The sequence below is a fragment of the Pipra filicauda genome, unplaced genomic scaffold (genome assembly GCF_003945595.2).
Source record: "Pipra filicauda isolate LSUMZ 115617 unplaced genomic scaffold, ASM394559v2 scaffold534_size341627_pilon, whole genome shotgun sequence".
Taxonomy (NCBI): Eukaryota; Metazoa; Chordata; class Aves; order Passeriformes; family Pipridae; genus Pipra; species Pipra filicauda.
This window is the reverse complement of record NW_024104681.1, coordinates 24,928-43,642: the sequence shown is the minus strand read 5'-3', so window position 1 is coordinate 43,642 and position 18,715 is coordinate 24,928. Positions and strand designations below refer to the sequence as shown.

The window sequence follows — 18,715 nt, the reverse complement described above, 5'->3', positions numbered from 1 at the left end:
GCCCGGCGGGGCGGGCGGGCTCGGCCGGGCCATGGCGGAGGACGGGCAGCGCAGCCCGGGATCGCTGCGGCGGCGGATGCGGAGCGCGGAGGAGGCGCAGCAGCGCCAGGCGGGGCTGGTGCGGCAGCTGCAGGACGAGGTGAGGGGCGGGCGGTGCCCGGGGCCGGGAGGGGGTGCCCGGGGCCGGGAGGGGGTGGCCGGGCCGCCCGCGCTGCCCGGGGGGACTCGGCGTGGCCTCCCCGGGGGGACTCGCCCAGCCCGGAGCTCGGGGAAGAGTGGCCCCGGAGCGGCCGCGGTCGCCCCGCTGAGCTCCCCCGAGGTCGGTTCCGGGCCGCAGCAACGCTGCTGGTTGGCCCCCTTAGTAGGGCTTGTCCGAGGCAGGAGCCGAGCTGGTTGGCTTGCAAAGCAAATTTGAAAACTCATTTCCATCGCTTCAAAGGAGGCGTTCCCTCGAACACCCAGCCGTTGTCTCGGGGTAGGTGGTGGCCGTAGGCCCGGCAGAGCTGCCCACGTGTGTCTCCATCGCCGTCTCAGGTGAGCCGACAGCGCTACCTGTGAAAGAAACCCCGCCTCAGTCTCTGTCATATTAAAGTGGAACTTCTCTCTGTTGTAATCACTTCTTGTTGGCTGTATCGGCATCACTGTGCTTGGGCTGTACAGACTCAGAGAAAAACTAATGCAGGAAGAGCCAACTCTGTTACACGCTGCATTCGCTCATCTTCATTCTCTGTATCCACCCAGGTACTGCGGTACCAGACTTGGTGTCGAGAGTTGGAGCAGCAAGTGAAAGCCGGAGGGGTGAGTGTGCAGGTTGTGGACTAAAGAGAGTGTACGTAGCATTCCTAATTGCAGACCAAAAAAACACCTTCACAAAGCAACGACAGGAAAACAAGATTTTACTGTCTGAGGGTTTAGAGAAGCGCTCTGAGTTTTCCCGTCAGTTTTGTCCAGTTGCCATTCTTAGGGCAGCCAGTAGTCCCAGAAATGCTAGTCAGGAGAACCCAGTTGAGGATTTTAATTCTGTGAAAGAGTGCTTTATTGCTGCAGTAACCTTTGTCCTGGGTCTCAGGAGAGGACTGTGCTGCCTGTTACATGGTACAGCTGTCTTGGAGGAAGAACCAGTTGAAACGCAGCGTTTTGGAAGGCAGGAATGCTGGTGTTCAATGTACAGACCTGGCTCTGTGCTTTTCTTTCTGCTTCACGGCTAAAGTAAACATGGAAACCGAAGGGTAGGAGAATAGGAGAGCATTCCCAGGGTTCAAGTCAAAGTCAGCACTTGAGGTCATGAGCTGAGGATACATAGCTGTGAGGGTTCAACAGTGGAAGAGTGAGGAGAGCTACTCACTGAGTAACACTTCCCTTGTACTCCCTTCTCCTCTGTAGTCACAACACATCTGGAAACCACGAGCTCCTGAGATACCCAACTAATGGACAGGAAGGTGGTGGATGCTAACAGTGGTGAAGGAAACACCAGCATTTGACTAAACATTTCCTTTTTTCTTAAGGGATCCCTTCCAGGCAGGTGGGAAGCCACAGCAGACCACAGCCTGGAGAAAGCCCTGCTTCAGGTGGAAGAGGAGCAGCAAAGGTACAAGGAAGAAGCATTTCTTCATACTTGGTATCCTGGATGCTCATGGAAGTGAGGGAAAAACCTGTCGGTGCTGCCTGGTGTCCCCAAGGGAAGCGGTTGGGCAAGCTGCTTTGGCAGGAGAAAGGTCCACCATCTGTTTTCTGTGGTGCAGTAATAGTGCTGTGTGCTGAATGGCTCTGCTTTGAGTGGGGAGGGGGGGTGTGTATTCTGGGTGAAAGGTCCCTTTCCAGCCTAAATTATTCTGTGGTTCAGTAGGTGAGTGGCTCAGACAGTGCTGGAGAAAGGTGATGCATCCAGTGACCATCAGCATGAAGGAGGGGGCGAGTTGTTAATTGTGGGCATCATCAAGGATGAAGGGGAAAACAAAATCATAGGTGGAAATTAAAGGCTCAAAGCAAGGGAAAGCAAATGAGTTTTTCATCACAGATCTTAATCCTAGAAAGTGCTTTTACTGCCTCTCAGGCAGCAAAGTCAGTGTTGAGGGAGCTGGAAGATCACAGGGATGCTGGAGAGCAGTTGTTCAGTGACCTCATTGCTGTTTCTCCCTTTCCAAGGTGTGAGAACCTGGCAGAAGTGAACACTCTCCTGCGGGAGCACCTTGATAAAGCCAGTGAGGTTAATTCAGCCCTCAGAGAAGATGTTGGAAAGCTGACGGTGGATTGGATGAGGGCCCGGGAGGAGCTGGAGTTGAAGGAGAGTGAGTGGCGCCATGAGCGTGAGGTAGGGATGGGCTGTGGGAATTCAGCCATGCCAGGTCGGAACACGAATGCGTTTTGTTCCTGGCATAGAGAACTTGCTATGTGGGGGTTGTGGCTCTGCTGAAGTGTACTGGAGGTTTTGGTGTTGGTAAGCGGGACAGGAGTGTGAGGGGGAGGAGTGTCAGCAAATGGTGCTGGTGGGAGATGCCCACCTGCTGTGACTGTACTGCTGGGTCCTAAAGGCAAATGCTGGCTCTTGCTGGGCACTGTAGGGCAGTCACAGGAATGCTTCTCTTTCTAATAGTTCCTAAATCCTTGTCTCGAGCAGTGGAGACTAGAGAGCTCTGTGTGTGTTCAGATTCAAAGTGGCCAAACAGAGGAACAAGACAGGCCTCCCATACCTGTTGTAAGGCAACCTGACACAGGGCTTAGAGGGGCTTGTGTTTGTCTTCCTCCACAGAGGCTGAGACACCTCTGCAAGGTGAGGGGATGAATCATGATTAGTTTGCTTTGCTGCTATCCACTGCTGCAGGAGAAATGTGGGTGTTCCCTTCTTGGCAGGTCTGCTGTGTGCCTCTGTGGTACCTCTGCAGTCCTTAATGTCCCTGGTGCAGTAGTTCCTAAAGGGCACCTGGTGGTGGTGGTTGTACTCCCCTATCTGAGAGATGTGTACAGTGACAGTGAAGGCTGAATTGGCATTTCTTTCTGTCTTTGCATGTGTAGCTTTATGACAACTACTTAAAGGGGGAACATAACCGTCTGCTCAGCCTGTGGCGTCAGGTGGTGACGTTCCGCCGTCATTTCCTGGAGATGAAGACTGCCACGGACCGGTGAGTGGAAGTTAAGGCAAGAGCTTCAGAAAATATATGGCTTGCCTTCACACCTGCTTTTTGAACCTCAGTGTTGCGTTAGTTACAGCAAAAGAGGGGATTTCTCCTACCTTTTTTTCTGTTGGCAGTTGGAAGCAATGCTTTGGGCTGTTTTCAGAAGCATTTTGTTTGCAGGTAAAGCTGAGGGGCTTGAGCACTGCAGAGGCCCTGAACAGGTGACTTGGCTGTGGTGATGTGTGGGCACATGAACACAGGCACAGGCATGTGTGGACACCTGGGAATAGATTCACTGAAGCTGTGCAATGCTTCAGTGTATGGAGCAGTCCCTTGTAGAGAATGACAAAAACCTGCCTTAAAAATCTCACTAGGTTTCTTCTCCTGAGAGAAAGATCATTAATGCATACCTTTTTTCCCCTTTTCATTTCCAATGTACATTTATTTTGATTGGTTTGTATCCACTTATTCATCTCCTAGTGTTGTTCAGAGAAAAAATAGCTTCTCTACACTGTTACTGCATTTATCCAATTTATTTTGCTTAGTTTGATACCTCTTTTTATGACTGTTTTCTTGTTCTTGGGCTCACTGAGGTTCCTTTCTCACAGTTGCCTTCTATGCAAAAATAACATAGCCATAATAATACCTTCTTCTGGTGTCAGCATGCAATTTCAAACTCTGGGTTACTATCAGCCATTTGTTTTATTTGGATATAAGTCTTCCCTATTGTGTAAAGTCTGCCTGACCTGCTATTTAATGTTTGTGTTATTTGTACTTTTATGCTAAAGCATTTTAGGCCAATTCTTACACCCCTTTCCTGAAGTGTTTATTATATAGGTATGATCATGAGCCTCTTAACAGTCCAAGGGGGGATGATAACAGCACTTAAGGCTGATTCCCTTGAATAAAAGCTGGGGACTTTGGTAAAATTCCTGGCACCTATTGAAGATAATCAAGAGTATGTTAATAAGATAGAGCAGGAGCAACAATAATAAGAGTAATTAGGGATTCTTGAGGCCTTCTGGCTGTGCCATATCTTTCTTCTTACATCTGAGGAGAAGACAAACTCCTCCCTCAACTACCCAGGAAAGTCTTTGTTCAGCTGTCAAGATGTGTCCTGGTCCCCAAGTGTCACATTAATGACTCTCCCCAGCAAAGAGGTCATCTTGCCTGCCAGCATTGCCTGTTGCATGATTACATGCTTCAGAAGTGAGTCAGCTGATAAAGATGGTGGTGTGAACATTGGCTGTTTCTTGGTTCCTCTCCAGAGATTTGTCAGAGCTGAAGGCGGAACAAATGAGGCTTTGTGGATCTATCCTGGTGAACTGCTCCCACCTGAACTCCAGCGTGCAGCTCAGGGAGTCCATAGCTCTGGGTAAGCCTGTCCTGAAGGGTCAGGCAGACCAGCAAATGGAACAGAAAATAAACCACAAAACTCAGGAAGTCAGGTGGGACCTGGAGAAGAAGGAGCTTCAGGACAGGTAAAGGTGTTTAAAACTTTGCTATTACATTATCTTTTTGTTCACATTTAGAACACACCCATTGAGCACAGCCCTGTTTCTGTCCCGGGCAAACTCTTGCCTTAAACAGAAAGGATAGAAAAAATCATCTGCTCAACAGAAACTTCTGAGTAAGACAAGAGTGGAAAAGAGATTGCCTCTTAGAGTGCTTTCGCTGTTAGTTGGTTCTTGGTGAAAAACTGAGACCAGTATAAAGAGAACTGTGTCCCTGTTGCTACTCTGGGCTGTGCTGAAGGAGTTGGGAGGAATTTGCCCAGGGCCATCACAAGCACTGTAGCACCTCTGTGCTGACAATTCCTTGCAAGACTGAGTGCAGAGGCCTTTGGGGCAAGAAGTGCCATTTTTCAAGATGAAGCCTATTAACCTGTAGAGATAAGCGCTGCCTTTGCTGTTTCCTGGGTTGAACTTTCTCTGCTATGCTTCCGGGAGCTGCTTTGCTCTTTAACAGGTGATGGTGTGCAAAGCTTTTGGAATGGCACATGGACCTTCTCTTCTCAGGGTGATGGAGCTCTCAGCCTTGCTTGTACAGTCTCAGAAGCAGAACGAGGAGAAGGAGAAGACCATGAAAACACTTAACGACACAGTGGAGATTCTAGTATGTTTTACCTTTACCTGGGAGATAGCCCAGTGTTTGCTCTCCAGCCTGAGCACAGCTTCCTCAAGAGACAGAGAAGGAAAGATGCTCAGCATATGGGAACGTCAGGCACCTGGCCAAACTATTCCTTGTGAGTTTGGCTGATGTGGAGTCAGTTCAGGTGCAGGCAGTGGCAGAGGAGCTGCAGACAGTTCAGGTATCTTCCTCTGAGGGGTCACACCAATGCTCTTCTGCCTGTGACTTTAATCTGTGGGGATCAGAGTTGCTTGGAGCTGACAGCTTAGTAGCAGTCTATAAAAACCAGTTGTTGGTCTTCCTCTTCCTTTTAGCAAAGAAGAAATGGAGTAGATATGGGCAGGAGTATACTGGAATCACTAGGGCTGAAACCCATCGGCATGACAATGCTGCTGAGGATGGGAACACTGCAGATGGGAGCAGCTCTTCCCTGCCCACCCTTTCTTTATTCTGTTCTCAGGAATCAAGTTGGATAGAGAAAGAGTTTGAAGCTTCGTTGACTAAAAGTGCCAAAGAAGAGAATCTTTTCCTCCAAAAGCTCATAAAAAATATCACTGAGGTGAGTACAGAGTTGGTACAGTACCAGAGTTGGTACAGAGTTGGTGCAGGGACCACATCCCTGTAAATTTGATTTTAAAGTACTTGAGGAAGACAACAGACTAGCCCAGGGACCAGAGATACATGTTGTGTACTGACTGTGTTAACTGGCATTGCCTCTTTGATTTTTAGACCACTTTTATGACATAGAACCTGTCCTAACTTGCAAGTTGCTGTCCTGTGACACTTCATCTGAACCACTAGAAGTTTCAGTACCTTTGCCTTCACCGTCCCACTAAGGTCTCTTTTGGTCTCTGCTTTGTGTGCTACTTGACATTTATATTCCAGTGTTTCTTAGGTACTTTCTCCACCCTCTTTGAGCAATGACTGTTGCTCTTCAGATTTTTATAAAAGGTCACTGACTCAGTCAATGCACTTGCCAACTCTGCTTCTTCCCTCTATGTTCACTGACCATCATAATCTCCCTAAAATTGCAACTGTTCAGAGGTAACCTCAACTTATACCTAAAATTCCCTTGAGGGAGGAGAGTTTAATTATCAGCTCTTTTACACAGCTTCAAGGAAGTGAGCATTCGGGCAGCCTCCAGCCACTTTACACTTGTGAAGAGTAGCTGTATTCAGAAATCCCCGGAGTACCTGTGGCCACAGGGACAAACTTGTTTGGACTGCAGAAATGAGACAATTGAGTTTTTAATGACTCCAGGGTGAAGTGAGGGGAAAAGGAGAATAAGATAAAGTAGAATGAGCAAAGACTAACAGCTTGATGTGGGCTCTCAGGTGGTGTTAGACGACAGCGACAGCCTGGTCAGCATTATCTGCACTGACAGTTCCCATCATGCAGAGTCTGGGAACATCTTCTCTGCTCCGAGATTGGTTGACACAGGGCATGCCTTTGGATTGGTTCTGGAAGCACTGGCAAGGATGCGAGGGGCGACACAGGTGAGCCCTTGTGCTTGTCTTGCCCACTGGCCACAGGCTCAGCTGCCGATGCCTCGCTCAGCTCGACACCCTTCCCATTCCCTCGGCCCGTCGAGCCACTTTCTTTCTCGCCTTCACGCTCGTGGTCCCACACTGCCTTGCTGGTCTCACCAGCTCTGTGTTCTTCTGCTTTTCTCTCTTTGATCCCCACACCCTCAGCACAGCTTTTTGCCTTCAGGGGAGCTGTCTGTGCATGCTGCTTCTCTCAGCTCTCTGGACCCATCTTCCCTGCTCCTTACTGCTTGTTTGTGCTCTTTCCCTGTCTGTTCCTGCAGGCCCTGAGAGAAGAGCTTTCTGCCAGGGAGGACTCAAACAATTTCCTGCTGCAGCAGCAGAGACAGCAGGAAGAGAAGTGCAGGGAGGTGCAGCAAAAGCTTGAGAAATTGGAGGAGAAATGCAAGAGGTCCAGCAGCCACCAACAGCACCTCCAGTCCTTGGTAGAGGAACTCAGGAGGTGAGTGTTTCCTCCTCCTCCTCCTGCATTCAGAAGCAGTCTGTTTCCAGTTGTGGGACTGCAGAGGTGTTCTGAGCAAAGAACTCACCTGCCCTTCCACATGTAGGCCCCGGTGTGGCACTTCAGCATCGTCCTGTCAAGGCTTTTCATGCTCTACAGTGACTCCCAAGGCTGTCTCTGAGATGGACAGTGATGTTGGAACACAAGATGCTTCCCTCTTGCCAAGCTGTCTCCCTGAATGCTGTTCTTTGGGTGCCCTTTCCCAGCCACTGTTTCTCACTGAAGGAAGGCAAAAGCCTGCCTTTCTTTCCCTCTTCAGGGGTTTCCTTGAGAGGGAAAGAGCGAGGTCTTCCTTAGCTTGCTGCCCCCAGCTCCATCCTGGAGTGCCAAAAATGGGATCTGTGACTCTCCAGGCTTCTTTGTTCTTCTGACTGAGCCTTGTCTCTGCAGGGACTGTGCAAATCTTGAGAAAACTAGGGAAGAGCTACAGCAACAGCTGGGATTAATGGAGCAAGAAGCCTCTTGTCTGCGTCAGAGTAAAGCTGAGCTGCAGCTGAAGGAAGAGTCGGCCCAGGCAGAAAAGGCAGAGCAGCAGGAGAGGATGGAGAGAGCACGGCGTGACCAGGAGCTCCTGTGAGTGTTCAGGCTTTCTCTGGGCAGGGGTGGGCAGTGCTGGGCTTGAAGAGGCTCAGCATAAAGGAACAAATGGTGCACAAATGCTCCTCGTTTGGATCACAGACTGGTTTTTGATAAAACCTTGCCTTTCCCTCCTCATAGAGTGAAGGACTTGGCTGCGCTTGAGGGAAAACACTCATCATTGCAGAGGGAATTGTTAATCATGAGACAGACACTGGAGAAATTGCAGCTTCAGAGGGATCTGCTAGAGCAAGAGAAGGATGAGCTTACCATGGCTCTGGAGAAGGTATGGACACCTTATTCCTAGGCAGCACTTGTCAGGGGGACTTTTTCTCCTCAGATGCTGTTTCTGGCAGTAGAAGACAGGGACAATGTTGTTCTCCATGGAAAATGGTGGCCTGACCAGACTCATTGTCTGGGGCCATTGATTCCCATGAGCTCATTGGGGGCTCTGCCCTGGGAGTAAGTCAGAGACAGCCAGGGAGGTGGAGTTGCTGCCTGAAGTGTGGGATTTTGCTGCCTTTGTTGTTCCACTGTTCTTTTGCCCCTCCAGGCAGAGCGGTCAGTGGCAGAGCTGACAGCGGCTCAGAACAAGCTGAATGCTGAAAGAGCTGATCTCCGGGCTGCAGCAGCAAAGATGAGCAGCATCAATGAAGCTCTTGCACTGGACAAAGTGCAACTGAACAAACACATGCTGCAGGTGAGCAGAGTTGCCAAAGACATTGCCAGATGTTCATCTCCAGCTGCTGCTGCTTCTCAGCCTTCTTGCCTGGGGACAGTGTGACCATGGCATTGTTCCTTTTGTGTCTGAGCCAAACTTCTTAGTAATTCTTACTGTACTTTATTTCCTCTGTGGTTCTCTGACTGTAGTTGGAGCAAGAGAAGGAAGTTCTGTCGGCTAAAGTGGATGAAATGGAGAGAGCAAAGGTCTCTGAGCAGGAGAAGCTGAACTTTTGTGAAAGAGCTAATGAAGAGCTCAGCACAGAGAAAGCCCAGCTGGAGCAGCTGCTGAAGGAAGCAGAGGAGCAACAGGAGGAGTTGCGGGTGGAACTGAGGGCATTGGGAGAGGAGAAGGCAGAAACCCAGGAGAAATTCCGTCAGGTGAGACCAAAAAGGTGGCATGTCCAGGTGGGCATTTAGCTGCTTGGCTGAGGGGAGCTGTACCTGTTAGATTCTGCAGTGGTTTGGTCAAGGGGACACATGGTAGTGCTGGAGGTCACAAGGCTTTGTTTGCTCCTTTTTGGAAATGTGTGGATGGCTTGCAGAGCTGTTCTGCAGTTCTGAGTTGTCCTGTGCTTCTACGGAGTCTTTTAGTCCACCTGTCTCTGTTGGCCTCTTTTGTGGCTTTTGATAAACTGCAAAGAGACAATTGTGTTGCCCTTGAATCTGAGTGGGGCTACTAATCTCACATGTGGCAAAAGAAACAAACTGTGTAGGTCTGAACCTTGTTTTCTGAAACAAAAAAATGAACTGCATGTTTCTGTTGATGCTTTTTGTTGGTGAATCAGCAACTTTCAAAACTCGGTTTGTTTGAGCCTAGAGAGCAGGAAAAAGCTGCAGGTCTATGGCTGCTGTCCTGTACTGCTAAGAAAGGGAGTAACATCTTTAAATTCTTGGAATTCTATTTCAAGACATATGTGCAACTTGGTGGCTGAAAAGCTGCCTGGGGGAAAAGGTTTTGGGAGTGCTGGTGAACAGCAGTTGCACATGAGCTGTCAGTGTGCCCAGGTAGCCAAGAAGGGCAAAGGCATCCTGGCTTGTATCAAAAATAGCGTGTCAAACAGGACCAGGGCAGTGACCCTCCCCCTGTGCTGGGCACTGATGAGGCCTCATCTCAAATCTTGGAGTCAGTTTTGGGCCCTTCACAACAAGAAAGACATTGAGGAGCTGGAGCGTGTCCAGAGAAGGGAACGGAGCTGGGAAAGGGTTGGAGCATCAGGAGCAGCTGAGGGGCTCAACCTGGAGAAAAGGAGGCTCGGGGGAACCTTCTTGCTCTCTGCATCTCCCTGACAGGAGGGGGGAGCCAGGATGGGATCAGACTCTGCTCCCAGAGAACAAGGGACAAGAGGAAATGGCCACAGGTTGTGCCGGGGGAGGTTTAGATTGGGTATTATAGGATAACTGTGAGAAAGTGGTTTGTTTCTTTTCTGTTAGTCACAGTTTTGGAGGATGTGGTAGGTTTGGCAAATACACAGCAGAGGTTTTATACTGAAGAAAACAGCTCAAAAAGCACAGTTAATCTTAAGCTACATTAGACTACTTCTTTGTGTAAGTAAATGGTATTGTTGGTGTGAACTGCTGTGCAGATAGAGTCTGCTTTGGCCACATCAGCTAGACTTGCATAAATCACTGAGTGACTGCTCCCCACAAGGGCCGTTTCCCTGCCAAGCATCCCCTCACACGTACAGCTGCTTTACACACTGAGGGAGGTGACACTTTCACGTGGGTTTTTTTTCCTAGAAGGAGAAACCCTGTGTATTTTCACTTGCTTCAGCGAGCAAAATTGCTTTTGCTCAGCCTTCCCTGAAAATTTCCCGCTCTGGAATGGATTGATGGAAATTTCGTTTGCAAAGTGGCAGTTCTGGAAGATGCAGTGTTTTTGAATGACAACAAATAGTTTGGAGTAGGGATGTTTGTCGTGAAGGAGGTATCTGGTCCCAGGCAAACCAGAAGGGCCTGACACATCACTTCAAGTTGACGGTGCCAGTGCCTTTTGGCAGCCCAGGGTATCAGTGCTGCACACGGCAGATGCTCTGAAACTTTGAGCCCAGAGTGCAGGAGCTCTTTGTCCTCTGGCTGGCTCCCAGGTGGCACTGGCTGGCTCTGCACAGGGCTCCCGAGGAAGGACTCGAGCTGTCGTGTGTCCACCTTCCAGGTTTCCCACGAGAAGGAGTCGGCTGGCAGAGCTCTGGAGCAGCTGCGCCAGGAGTCCTCTTGCCAGGAGCAGGCGCTGGCCCAGGCGTGCAGGGAGAAGGAGCTGCTGGGCCGGGAGAAGGCTGCCCTGGAGGTGCGACTGGCAGCCACGGAGCGGGACCGACAGGGCATTTCTGAGCAGCTGGCAGAGGCCAGGTAAAGGCAGGGGGGACACCCTGGGCAGGACATGACTGAAGGGCTGTAATAATAAAGGTGGAAAGCACTACAGAGGGGTTTATTGCATCCTCTGTGCTTTTCAGCTGTAGATTTGCTATTGAGGTCAAATTGGGCCAGGCCATAAGGAAAGCCTGGGCCTTCCCTTGGAAGGCCCTGCTTTGCTATGGAAATGGCACAAATATGCCTTCTATATTCCAGTTTCCATGCCACCCATTTTCTGTACTCGGATGTGGGGATCTTGAGCCACATTATTCTGGAATACTCCCTGTGGGTGTCAGAAGCAAGAAACTCCTTTTTCTGTCCATTTGCATCTTGTAGGTCAGTGAAGGAGACCCTGGAATCCAGCCTGTTTGCGGCTCAGCAGCAGGTATCTCAGCTGGAGATCACCAGGAGTCACCTGGAAGCTCAGCTGCACACAGTCATGCAGGCCAAGGAGGTGATCCAAGGTGGGAGTTTTGTGTGCTTTGTTTCTAGGCCCCGACCTAGAGAAGCTACTGTAAAGCCACCTCTGTCTGCAGGGCTTCTGAGGCACAGAGGGGCTGGAGGCAGGGTCCTCCTACACTGAAACTGAAAGGGCTGGAGGTCAGTAAAGACTCTGAATCTTGCCCTTGGTCGTGTTTGCAGGGGAAGTGAAGTGCCTCCAACGTGAGCTGGAAGCAGAGAGAGCCCTCGGGAAGCAGGAAAGGGAAGACATGGCCCAACAACTCTTGCAGGCAGAGCAGCAGTATCACGATACCCTCAGACTTGAGGAAACTGCTCATCAAGGGGAAATAAAGAAGCTCCTGCAAGACCTGGTAGGAGACAATACGCTGGTGAATTGTTCAGGCCAGCTCTGTGGGCTGGTTTAGCAGAATCGGAGCCTGAGCGTGGGAAATGGCAGCAATCACCTGCCATGGGCTTCACACTGCTGGGCCAGGCAGCAGAGCCAGCAGCTGGGACTTGAAGGCAGTGGAAGACCCAAAGGATGATGCTGGGACAGTAAATGCAGCCACGGCTTCAGTGTGGGTGTCAGATGAGTTGCAGAGCAGGTTGGGAGGTTCCCACCCCAAGCGTGGCAGCCAAGGGCAGGATCAGACCCGACTGCTGCCTGCCATGGAGCAGATGCCAACAGTGCTGCCAGCTGCAGTCAAGGGAACTTGGTTCCTCTCTTTTTGCCCTTACCCAGGGGACAGAGGGATCAGCTTTGGGCTTGAAACATATGGAACAGGCCCCTTGTCCCTGGTCCTTCAGTCCTCGTGACTGGGCCATGGGCCCCCTCCTTGCCCTGCAGATCGTCTGCACCTGCTCATGGCTGGAAAGGGAGGGGAGGTCTGAGCAGAGGGACCCTGAGAGCAGAGAGAAAGCCTGAGGAGAGAGGTGCCAGGAATCAGGCAGCCAGCAGAGGGAGCATGGGGACGTGTCCTTGTCTTAGTGGTTGGACTAATTGCTCGTAAAGGTCTTTTCCAACAGAAAGGATTCCATGACTCCATGATTCTTGCACCTGCTGACACTCCTGTCAAATTCCGTGGTAATAGTTCAGGATTTCTGGAGGGCAGAAAGCCACTCCTGTGCTCTGTTCAGGTTGGGGTTTGTGGGAGGGATAAGGCTTCACATTTTTCTGTGAAGAGCTTGGCTGGCACTTTACCTGGAAGACTTTTCCTCCCCTCATCAGGCAAGCGAACGAGAAGAGCACCATGCAGAGATGCAGAAGATGCTGAAGGAATGGGAAGAAGGGAAGGCAGAGACAGAAGAGGAGCATAAGAAGATTCTGTTTGAGATGAGACAGAAAGTTGCCGCTCTGCAGGCTCAACAAGAAGAGGAACGAACGAGATTGGAAAATGCCAAGCAAGAGGTAAAGATTGTGAAAGGAGAATTGATGTGTTTTTGCAAGGCTGGAGCTGTGGGAGATGGCAGGATGTCAGGCTGTGTGGAGCATGTCCTCCATGTCTTCTACATTGCATTTGGAGGGGTGAAAGGTGAACAGGGCTATTTTCAGGATTAGGAATGAGACCTCTCATAGAAAGCCGGGCAGAAACGTCACCTTTCAGATGAGATTTTTGTGCTGCTGTTGTGTTCCGTTTTTTCTAAGACTCACCTCAGAGTATCTTCACTAACAGTCTCCTTGGGATGTTTTCTAATATGTGGTTATAGCCAAACTGATTTTGTGGGACTGAATCCCCAGGAGGATGGATGGGAGTTTTCTTTTGTGGGAATGGGGAGGGCACAGCAGGAATGATGACTGGAGAAAAATCTTTTTAAAGCCTTCTCTGGAATATTTCTGAACAGTAACTCAGAGATGTCTTCTGGGCTGCGCTTTAAGTCACTTCCTGGGAAGCAGTTTTGCATTTTGATCTCTGTGCCAAGGCAACCCTGTCATACACTGAGAGTCTCCCTTGTGTCCTCCCCAGAGTGCTCTTCATGCCGACTGCCTGGGGATGGCAGTACCCCCAGCAGTGTCTGCAGGTATTGAAAGGCCAGAGCAGTGCTCAGGGATGACAGTGTGTCCCTGGAATGTCAGTACTTTCCAAAGGCAGCTAAAGAACTTGAAACTGAAGTAATTTTCACCAACCTCCTACTTAGAACACATGGGTTTCCTGAGGGAGCTGCTCCCTTCAGCCCTCAGCAGCTTTGCGTTTGCTCTGCTGCTCACGAGGTGCAGCAGTCACTGTTGAGAGACAAAGCAGACAGGGCAGAGGAGGAGGGACACCCTCAGCAGCACAGCCAGACAGCAGGGAAATGCCACCCTTCCCTGGGAGATGACTGACAGTCTGTTGGGGCTTCAGGCATGGATGGGCCACATTTGTGGTGCCAGTCTCCCTTGGGAAGCTGTGTCCCCGTGGGCAGATAAGGACCCAGGAGAGCAGCAGCACAGTGCTCTGAGAAGGCGTGAGCCCATCAGTCCTTGTGTCCTGACACACACGTGTTGTATGGAGGTGTGAACCCATCTGCTCTTTGTTTCTGTGCAGGTCCTGCTGGAAAAGCAGAACGAGAAGAGTGTTTTATTAGAGACACTGCTCCAAACTCAGGGAGAGCTAAGCCAAGCCTGCCAGCAGGTCCAGCAGCTGAGGCAGGAGATGCAAGAACAGCAAGAGAAGGGGCAGGTAAGTTTGAGTAGCCAGGGAACAGAGTGAAGGGCAGTACCAAGGCCATAAAATGCAGGTCCTGGGACTGAGGAGGCAAGGACTAGTGCAGGCACTGAAAGCACAGAGCCTGGTGAGCTCCAGAGCTCAACCCCAGGAAGGAAGGGTTGCAATGAAAGTGGAGCTGGGTAGAGAAGCCATAAGAAGTGGCTGAATAAATGGAATTTTGAGACAGAAAGGAGAAAAAGCTGAGCCTGAAGGAAGGTCCCAGGAACTTGCTCTGCATTTGTGTTTCCAGATCATCAAGGCAAAGCTGCAAGCAGAGCTGCAGGAAGCTCAGAGAGAACTCCAGGCAGCGGAGAAGAGGCACAAAGAAGAACTTGAAAGCATCCAAGAGGAAATGAATCTCCTCCTTGAGCAGAGGGAGGATCTACAAAAGCAGGTGTGTGAAACAGCAGCAACCACCCCACAGTCATGCAACAGGTGGTCTGTGCCCTTGTTGCCTTTCCCTTGCAGAGCAGCAGCTGGTGGGCTGATCCCTCTGCCTGCCTCATTCTCTGGGCTGCACAGCAACTGCTCTGGAGGACACGTCTTGGTCTGCTGAATCTCAGCTGCCTCCCTGGACAGCTGGGCTAGTCCTTTGGCCTGTTGGGCAGCAGTCACCAGCAGGGATTTCTGCTGGCCTCTTACTGCTGGCCTTGCTTTTTGAACTGGTTTCTCAGATGCCTTTGGTGACCCCCTGAGATTCTGAAACAAGTCGTCCATATCCTTTGGGAATCTGATCCCGTTGGGAGAGGGTGGAACAGAAAGTTGTCCTTTGCTTTTCCTCCCAGTGTGTGATGTGGCTGACAGCAACAAACTGTAGTCTCTGACTGCTTTTTCTTTCGACTTGAGGTGGGACACTGGACATCTCAGCTTGCAGCCTGCAGAGAGTCCCACAAAGCCATTGCCCACAAAGCTCAGCAAGATGTGAGCGAGGCCCAGGAACTCTCAAAGCAGAAGATGCTGGAGGTTGAGAAGCTCCAGAAGATCCTGGAGGAGGTTGAACAGGAGAAGAAGGAGCAAAAGGTTTGTCTGCAAAACTTGGAGAGTGAAAGGAGCCTTTGGGAAGAAACAGAGCGGCAAAACTCAGAATTTCAGTCTTCGGTGAAGGCCCTAGAGAGGGAAAAAGCCAGGTAAATGAAAGCCTGTGGGACCGTGCTTTCTGTGTCGTGGGTTGCCTCTTTCCAATCTTTGCGTCTGCAGGTGGTTCTGGAAGCATTTCCTTAATGTCAGAGTTCTGAACTATCCATGCAGATGTGTTTCATTCTCTTGATGTTGTGTTTCATTCTCTTGATGTTGTGTTCCATTTTCTTTTAATCCTTCAGTTACAGTTTTTTCTGAAGGCAAAGGCTTCTGGAGTAGCTCTTCCCCTATAAGGGAGTGTTCTGTTGTCAGGTAGGGGGGTTAACACTGGACAAGGTGTAATGAGCTGGATACATCATCAGCTCCACCTTGGGTCCAGGAACTTGAAACCTTTGGGATCAGTATCACCAGGCATCCTGATCCCTGTGGTTGGCAGAAGCCATCTTAAGGCTGTGATTTTTGATCTGAGCCAGATTAACAGAATCACGGAATGTGAAGTTTGGAAGGGACCACAGTGGGGCCCTCCTCTCCTGGTCCCACCTCTCTGCTCAAGCATGTGGCACAGGATTGTGTCCACACAGTTCTGGAATATCTCCAGTGGGGGAGACAACACACTCTCTTTGGTCTCTGTTCAGAGCTCAGTCACTGCACAGCAAAGAGGTTCTTCCCTGTGTTCAGATGGAACTTCCTGGGCATCAGTTCCTGCCCGTTCCTCCTGTGCCATTGCTGGGCCCCCCGAGCAGAGCCTGGTCCATCCTCTGCCCCCTCCCTGCAGCCCCTGACACACCCTGGGGAGGGCCCCTCTCACTGTCTGCTCTGGAGGCTGAACAGCCCCAGCTCCCTCAGCCTTCCCTGCTCCCAGAGATGCTCCATCCCTTCGGCATCTCCACAGCCTGTGCTGGACCCGCTCCAGGAACTCCGTGTGTGTCCTGTGCTGAGGAGCCAGAGCTGGACACAGCCCCCAGCTGTGCCTCCCAGGGCTGAGCAGAGGGGCAGGATCCCCTCCCTGTCCTTCTGGCAATGTCCTTCCTAATGCACCCCCAGATCCCTTTGGCCTCCTTGGCCCCAGGGCTCACTGCTGGCTCAGGGGCAGCTGGTTCTCCCCCAGGACCCCCAGGTCCTTCTCCCAGAGCTGCTCTCCAGCAGGTCACCCCAGGCCGTGCTGGTGTCTGGGGTTGCTCCTCCCCAGGTGCAGGACTCTGCATTTGCCCTGGTTGAATTTCAGACAGTTCCTCTCTCCCATCTCTCCAGCCTGTCCAGGTCCCTCTGAAGGGCTGAGCCCTCTGGGGGATCGGCCACTCCTCCAGCCTTGTGTCACCAGCTGAGGAGGGATCGACCCCCTCATCCCAGTCATTGTTGAACGAGTTAATGAGCAGTACTGGGCCCAGTCTTGAACCCTGGGGGACACCACTAGGGACAGCCCTCCAACCAGACCCTGTGCCACTGACCCTTTGAGAGCTGTTACTCAGCCAGTTCTCAAACCCATCTCACCATCCACTCATCCAGCCCACACTGCCTGAGTTTGTCCAGGAGGATGTTGTGACAGACAGTGTCAAAGGCCTTGCTGAAGTCAAGGTAGACAATATCCACTGCTGTCCCCTCATCCATCCGGGTAGATGTTTCATCACAGAGGGCAATCAGGTTGGTCAAGCAGGATTTACCTTTGGTGAATCCTGATCTCGTTGTCCATGTGAGTAGAGGTGGTCTCCAAGAACGAGGCACTCCATCACCCTTCCAGGGACTGATGGGAGGCTGACTGGCTCGTAGTTCTGGGAGTCCTCCTTCTTGTCCTTTTTCCAGACCAGAGTGACATTTACTGTGTCCCAGTCCTCAGGCACCTCTCCTGATCTCCATGACCTTTCAAAGCTGATCTTGAGCAGCCTCTCTGGGATGTCTGCAAGCTCCCTCAGCTCTCATGGGTTCATGCTGTTGGGGCCCATGGACTTGCGGATGTCAGGTCTGCCCAGATGTTCTCTAACCTGATCCTCCTTGAAAGGAGGACTTTCCAAGGAATTTCAGAGGAAAGTCTTGCTTCCAGCACTCCTTTGCCCCTGTTTCCTGGGTGAGAGACCTCTGAGGGGTGGTCTTGTCAGTGCAGACTGATGCAAAGAAGGTGCTCAGTAACTCTCTGTATCCTCTGTCACCAGGGTCTCCCATCTGTTTAGGAACACACATTATCCTTTGTTTTCCTTTTGGTTTTGATGCATTTGAAAAAGCCCTTCTTGCTGTCTTTGACATCCTTGGCCAGATTTAACTCCAGGTGGGCCTTGACCCTTCTCATTTCTGCTTCCTCTCATAATCTCTCTGTGTTCATTTCAAGTGATCTGGCCTCACTTCCATCTCCTGTGTATTTCCTGCTTCCACTTGAGTAATGACAGGAGTTCTTTGTTTATCCACACAGGTCTCTTGCCCCCTTTGCCAGATTTCTTGCTCATTAGGATGCATTGTTCTTGAGCCTGGAGGAAGTGATCCTTGAATATCAACCAACACTCTTAGACCCCTTTTCCCTACAGGGCCTGTTTCCATGGGATTCTTTCAAGAAGATCCCTGGAGAGGTTAAAGTTAACTCTCCTGAAGTCCATGGTTGTAATCTTAACTTGCTGTCCTGGGTCCTCCTTGCCCCCAACAGAACTCCACAATCTCATGGTCACTGCAGCCAAGGCTGCCCCCAAACTTCACCTCTCCAACAAGGCCTTCCCTGGTTGTCAGTCTTAGGTTGAGCAGCACACCATTCCTTGTGGGATCCTCCCCTGCCTGTGACAGGAAGTTGTCATCAATGCTCTGCAGGAACATCCCAGACTGTGTTGCTTTTCCAGCTGTTGTCAGGGTAACTAAAGTCCCCCACAAGAACCAGGGCCTGTGACTGTGAGGTTACTTCAAGCTGCCTGTAGAAAGCCTCATCCATTTCTCCTTCTGATCAGGCTGCCTGTAGCAAACACCCACAGCCAGGTGACCCGTACTTGTCTACCCTTTTATCCTGACCCATAAGCTCTCAACTTGCTCATCATCCACCCCAAGACAGAGTTCAATACATCCAGAGTGTTGCCTCACATAGAGGGCAACTCCACCACCCTTTCTTGAGGCACCCAAGAAAGAAGAATGCCTTTCACTGCCATCTGTTGCTTTGTTCCACAGGCTGACTGTGTGTCTGGAAGAGAAGGAGTTGAGCCTCAGAACCCTGGAGGAAAAGAACCTTGCCCAGCAGAACCAGGTGTCTGAGCTCCATTCTGCTCTTCACCAGGCCAAGCAGCTCCTTTCAGACCGCACAACAGAGCTGCAGGAGCTCAACAACCAGGTGACCTATGCACTGGTATCCTCTTCTCCAGGGACACACAATACCACCCACAGCTTGTAGGCCCTCACTGGTTTCCCCTCCCGGCAGCACACACTGCTCTTGTGCTCTGCCCAGAGACGCTACACCTTGAGGCCAAGGCTGGATGTGGTGTCTCCTGCCTGTGTTTTCCCCTCTTCTCTCCTGGGTCCCAGTATGAGCTCTCTGAGGAGAAGCAACAGACTGCTTTGAGCTTCTCCATCCCCGTGTTCCCAGTGTTGTCCCTGGTGGAGTTTGTGCCT

General features: G+C 51.0%; 1 protein-coding gene across 3 annotated transcripts in view; it reads left to right on the top strand.

The window, feature by feature from the left end:
• The window catches only part of CEP250 (centrosomal protein 250), a 29,278-nt gene continuing 10,563 nt past the window's right edge, over positions 1-18,715 (top strand). For 2 of the 3 annotated variants that reach the window (XM_027719119.2, XM_027719118.2), the window contains exons 1-22: positions 1-139; positions 742-798; positions 1,506-1,588; positions 2,146-2,311; positions 3,013-3,119; positions 4,382-4,594; positions 5,132-5,228; positions 5,704-5,802; positions 6,578-6,739; positions 7,054-7,232; positions 7,683-7,865; positions 8,010-8,154; positions 8,422-8,568; positions 8,739-8,969; positions 10,744-10,937; positions 11,277-11,404; positions 11,583-11,752; positions 12,610-12,789; positions 13,904-14,038; positions 14,316-14,459; positions 14,912-15,192; positions 18,278-18,437. In XM_027719119.2, coding sequence (XP_027574920.2) covers positions 32-139; positions 742-798; positions 1,506-1,588; positions 2,146-2,311; positions 3,013-3,119; positions 4,382-4,594; positions 5,132-5,228; positions 5,704-5,802; positions 6,578-6,739; positions 7,054-7,232; positions 7,683-7,865; positions 8,010-8,154; positions 8,422-8,568; positions 8,739-8,969; positions 10,744-10,937; positions 11,277-11,404; positions 11,583-11,752; positions 12,610-12,789; positions 13,904-14,038; positions 14,316-14,459; positions 14,912-15,192; positions 18,278-18,437 — 3,369 coding nt within the window. In that variant the 5' untranslated portion in view covers positions 1-31. Of the gene's footprint in view, positions 140-741; positions 799-1,505; positions 1,589-1,638; positions 1,716-2,145; positions 2,312-3,012; positions 3,120-4,381; positions 4,595-5,131; positions 5,229-5,703; positions 5,803-6,577; positions 6,740-7,053; positions 7,233-7,682; positions 7,866-8,009; positions 8,155-8,421; positions 8,569-8,738; positions 8,970-10,743; positions 10,938-11,276; positions 11,405-11,582; positions 11,753-12,609; positions 12,790-13,903; positions 14,039-14,315; positions 14,460-14,911; positions 15,193-18,277; positions 18,438-18,715 lie in introns of those variants that run through there. The other variant, XM_027719122.2, reaches the window with a different exon arrangement.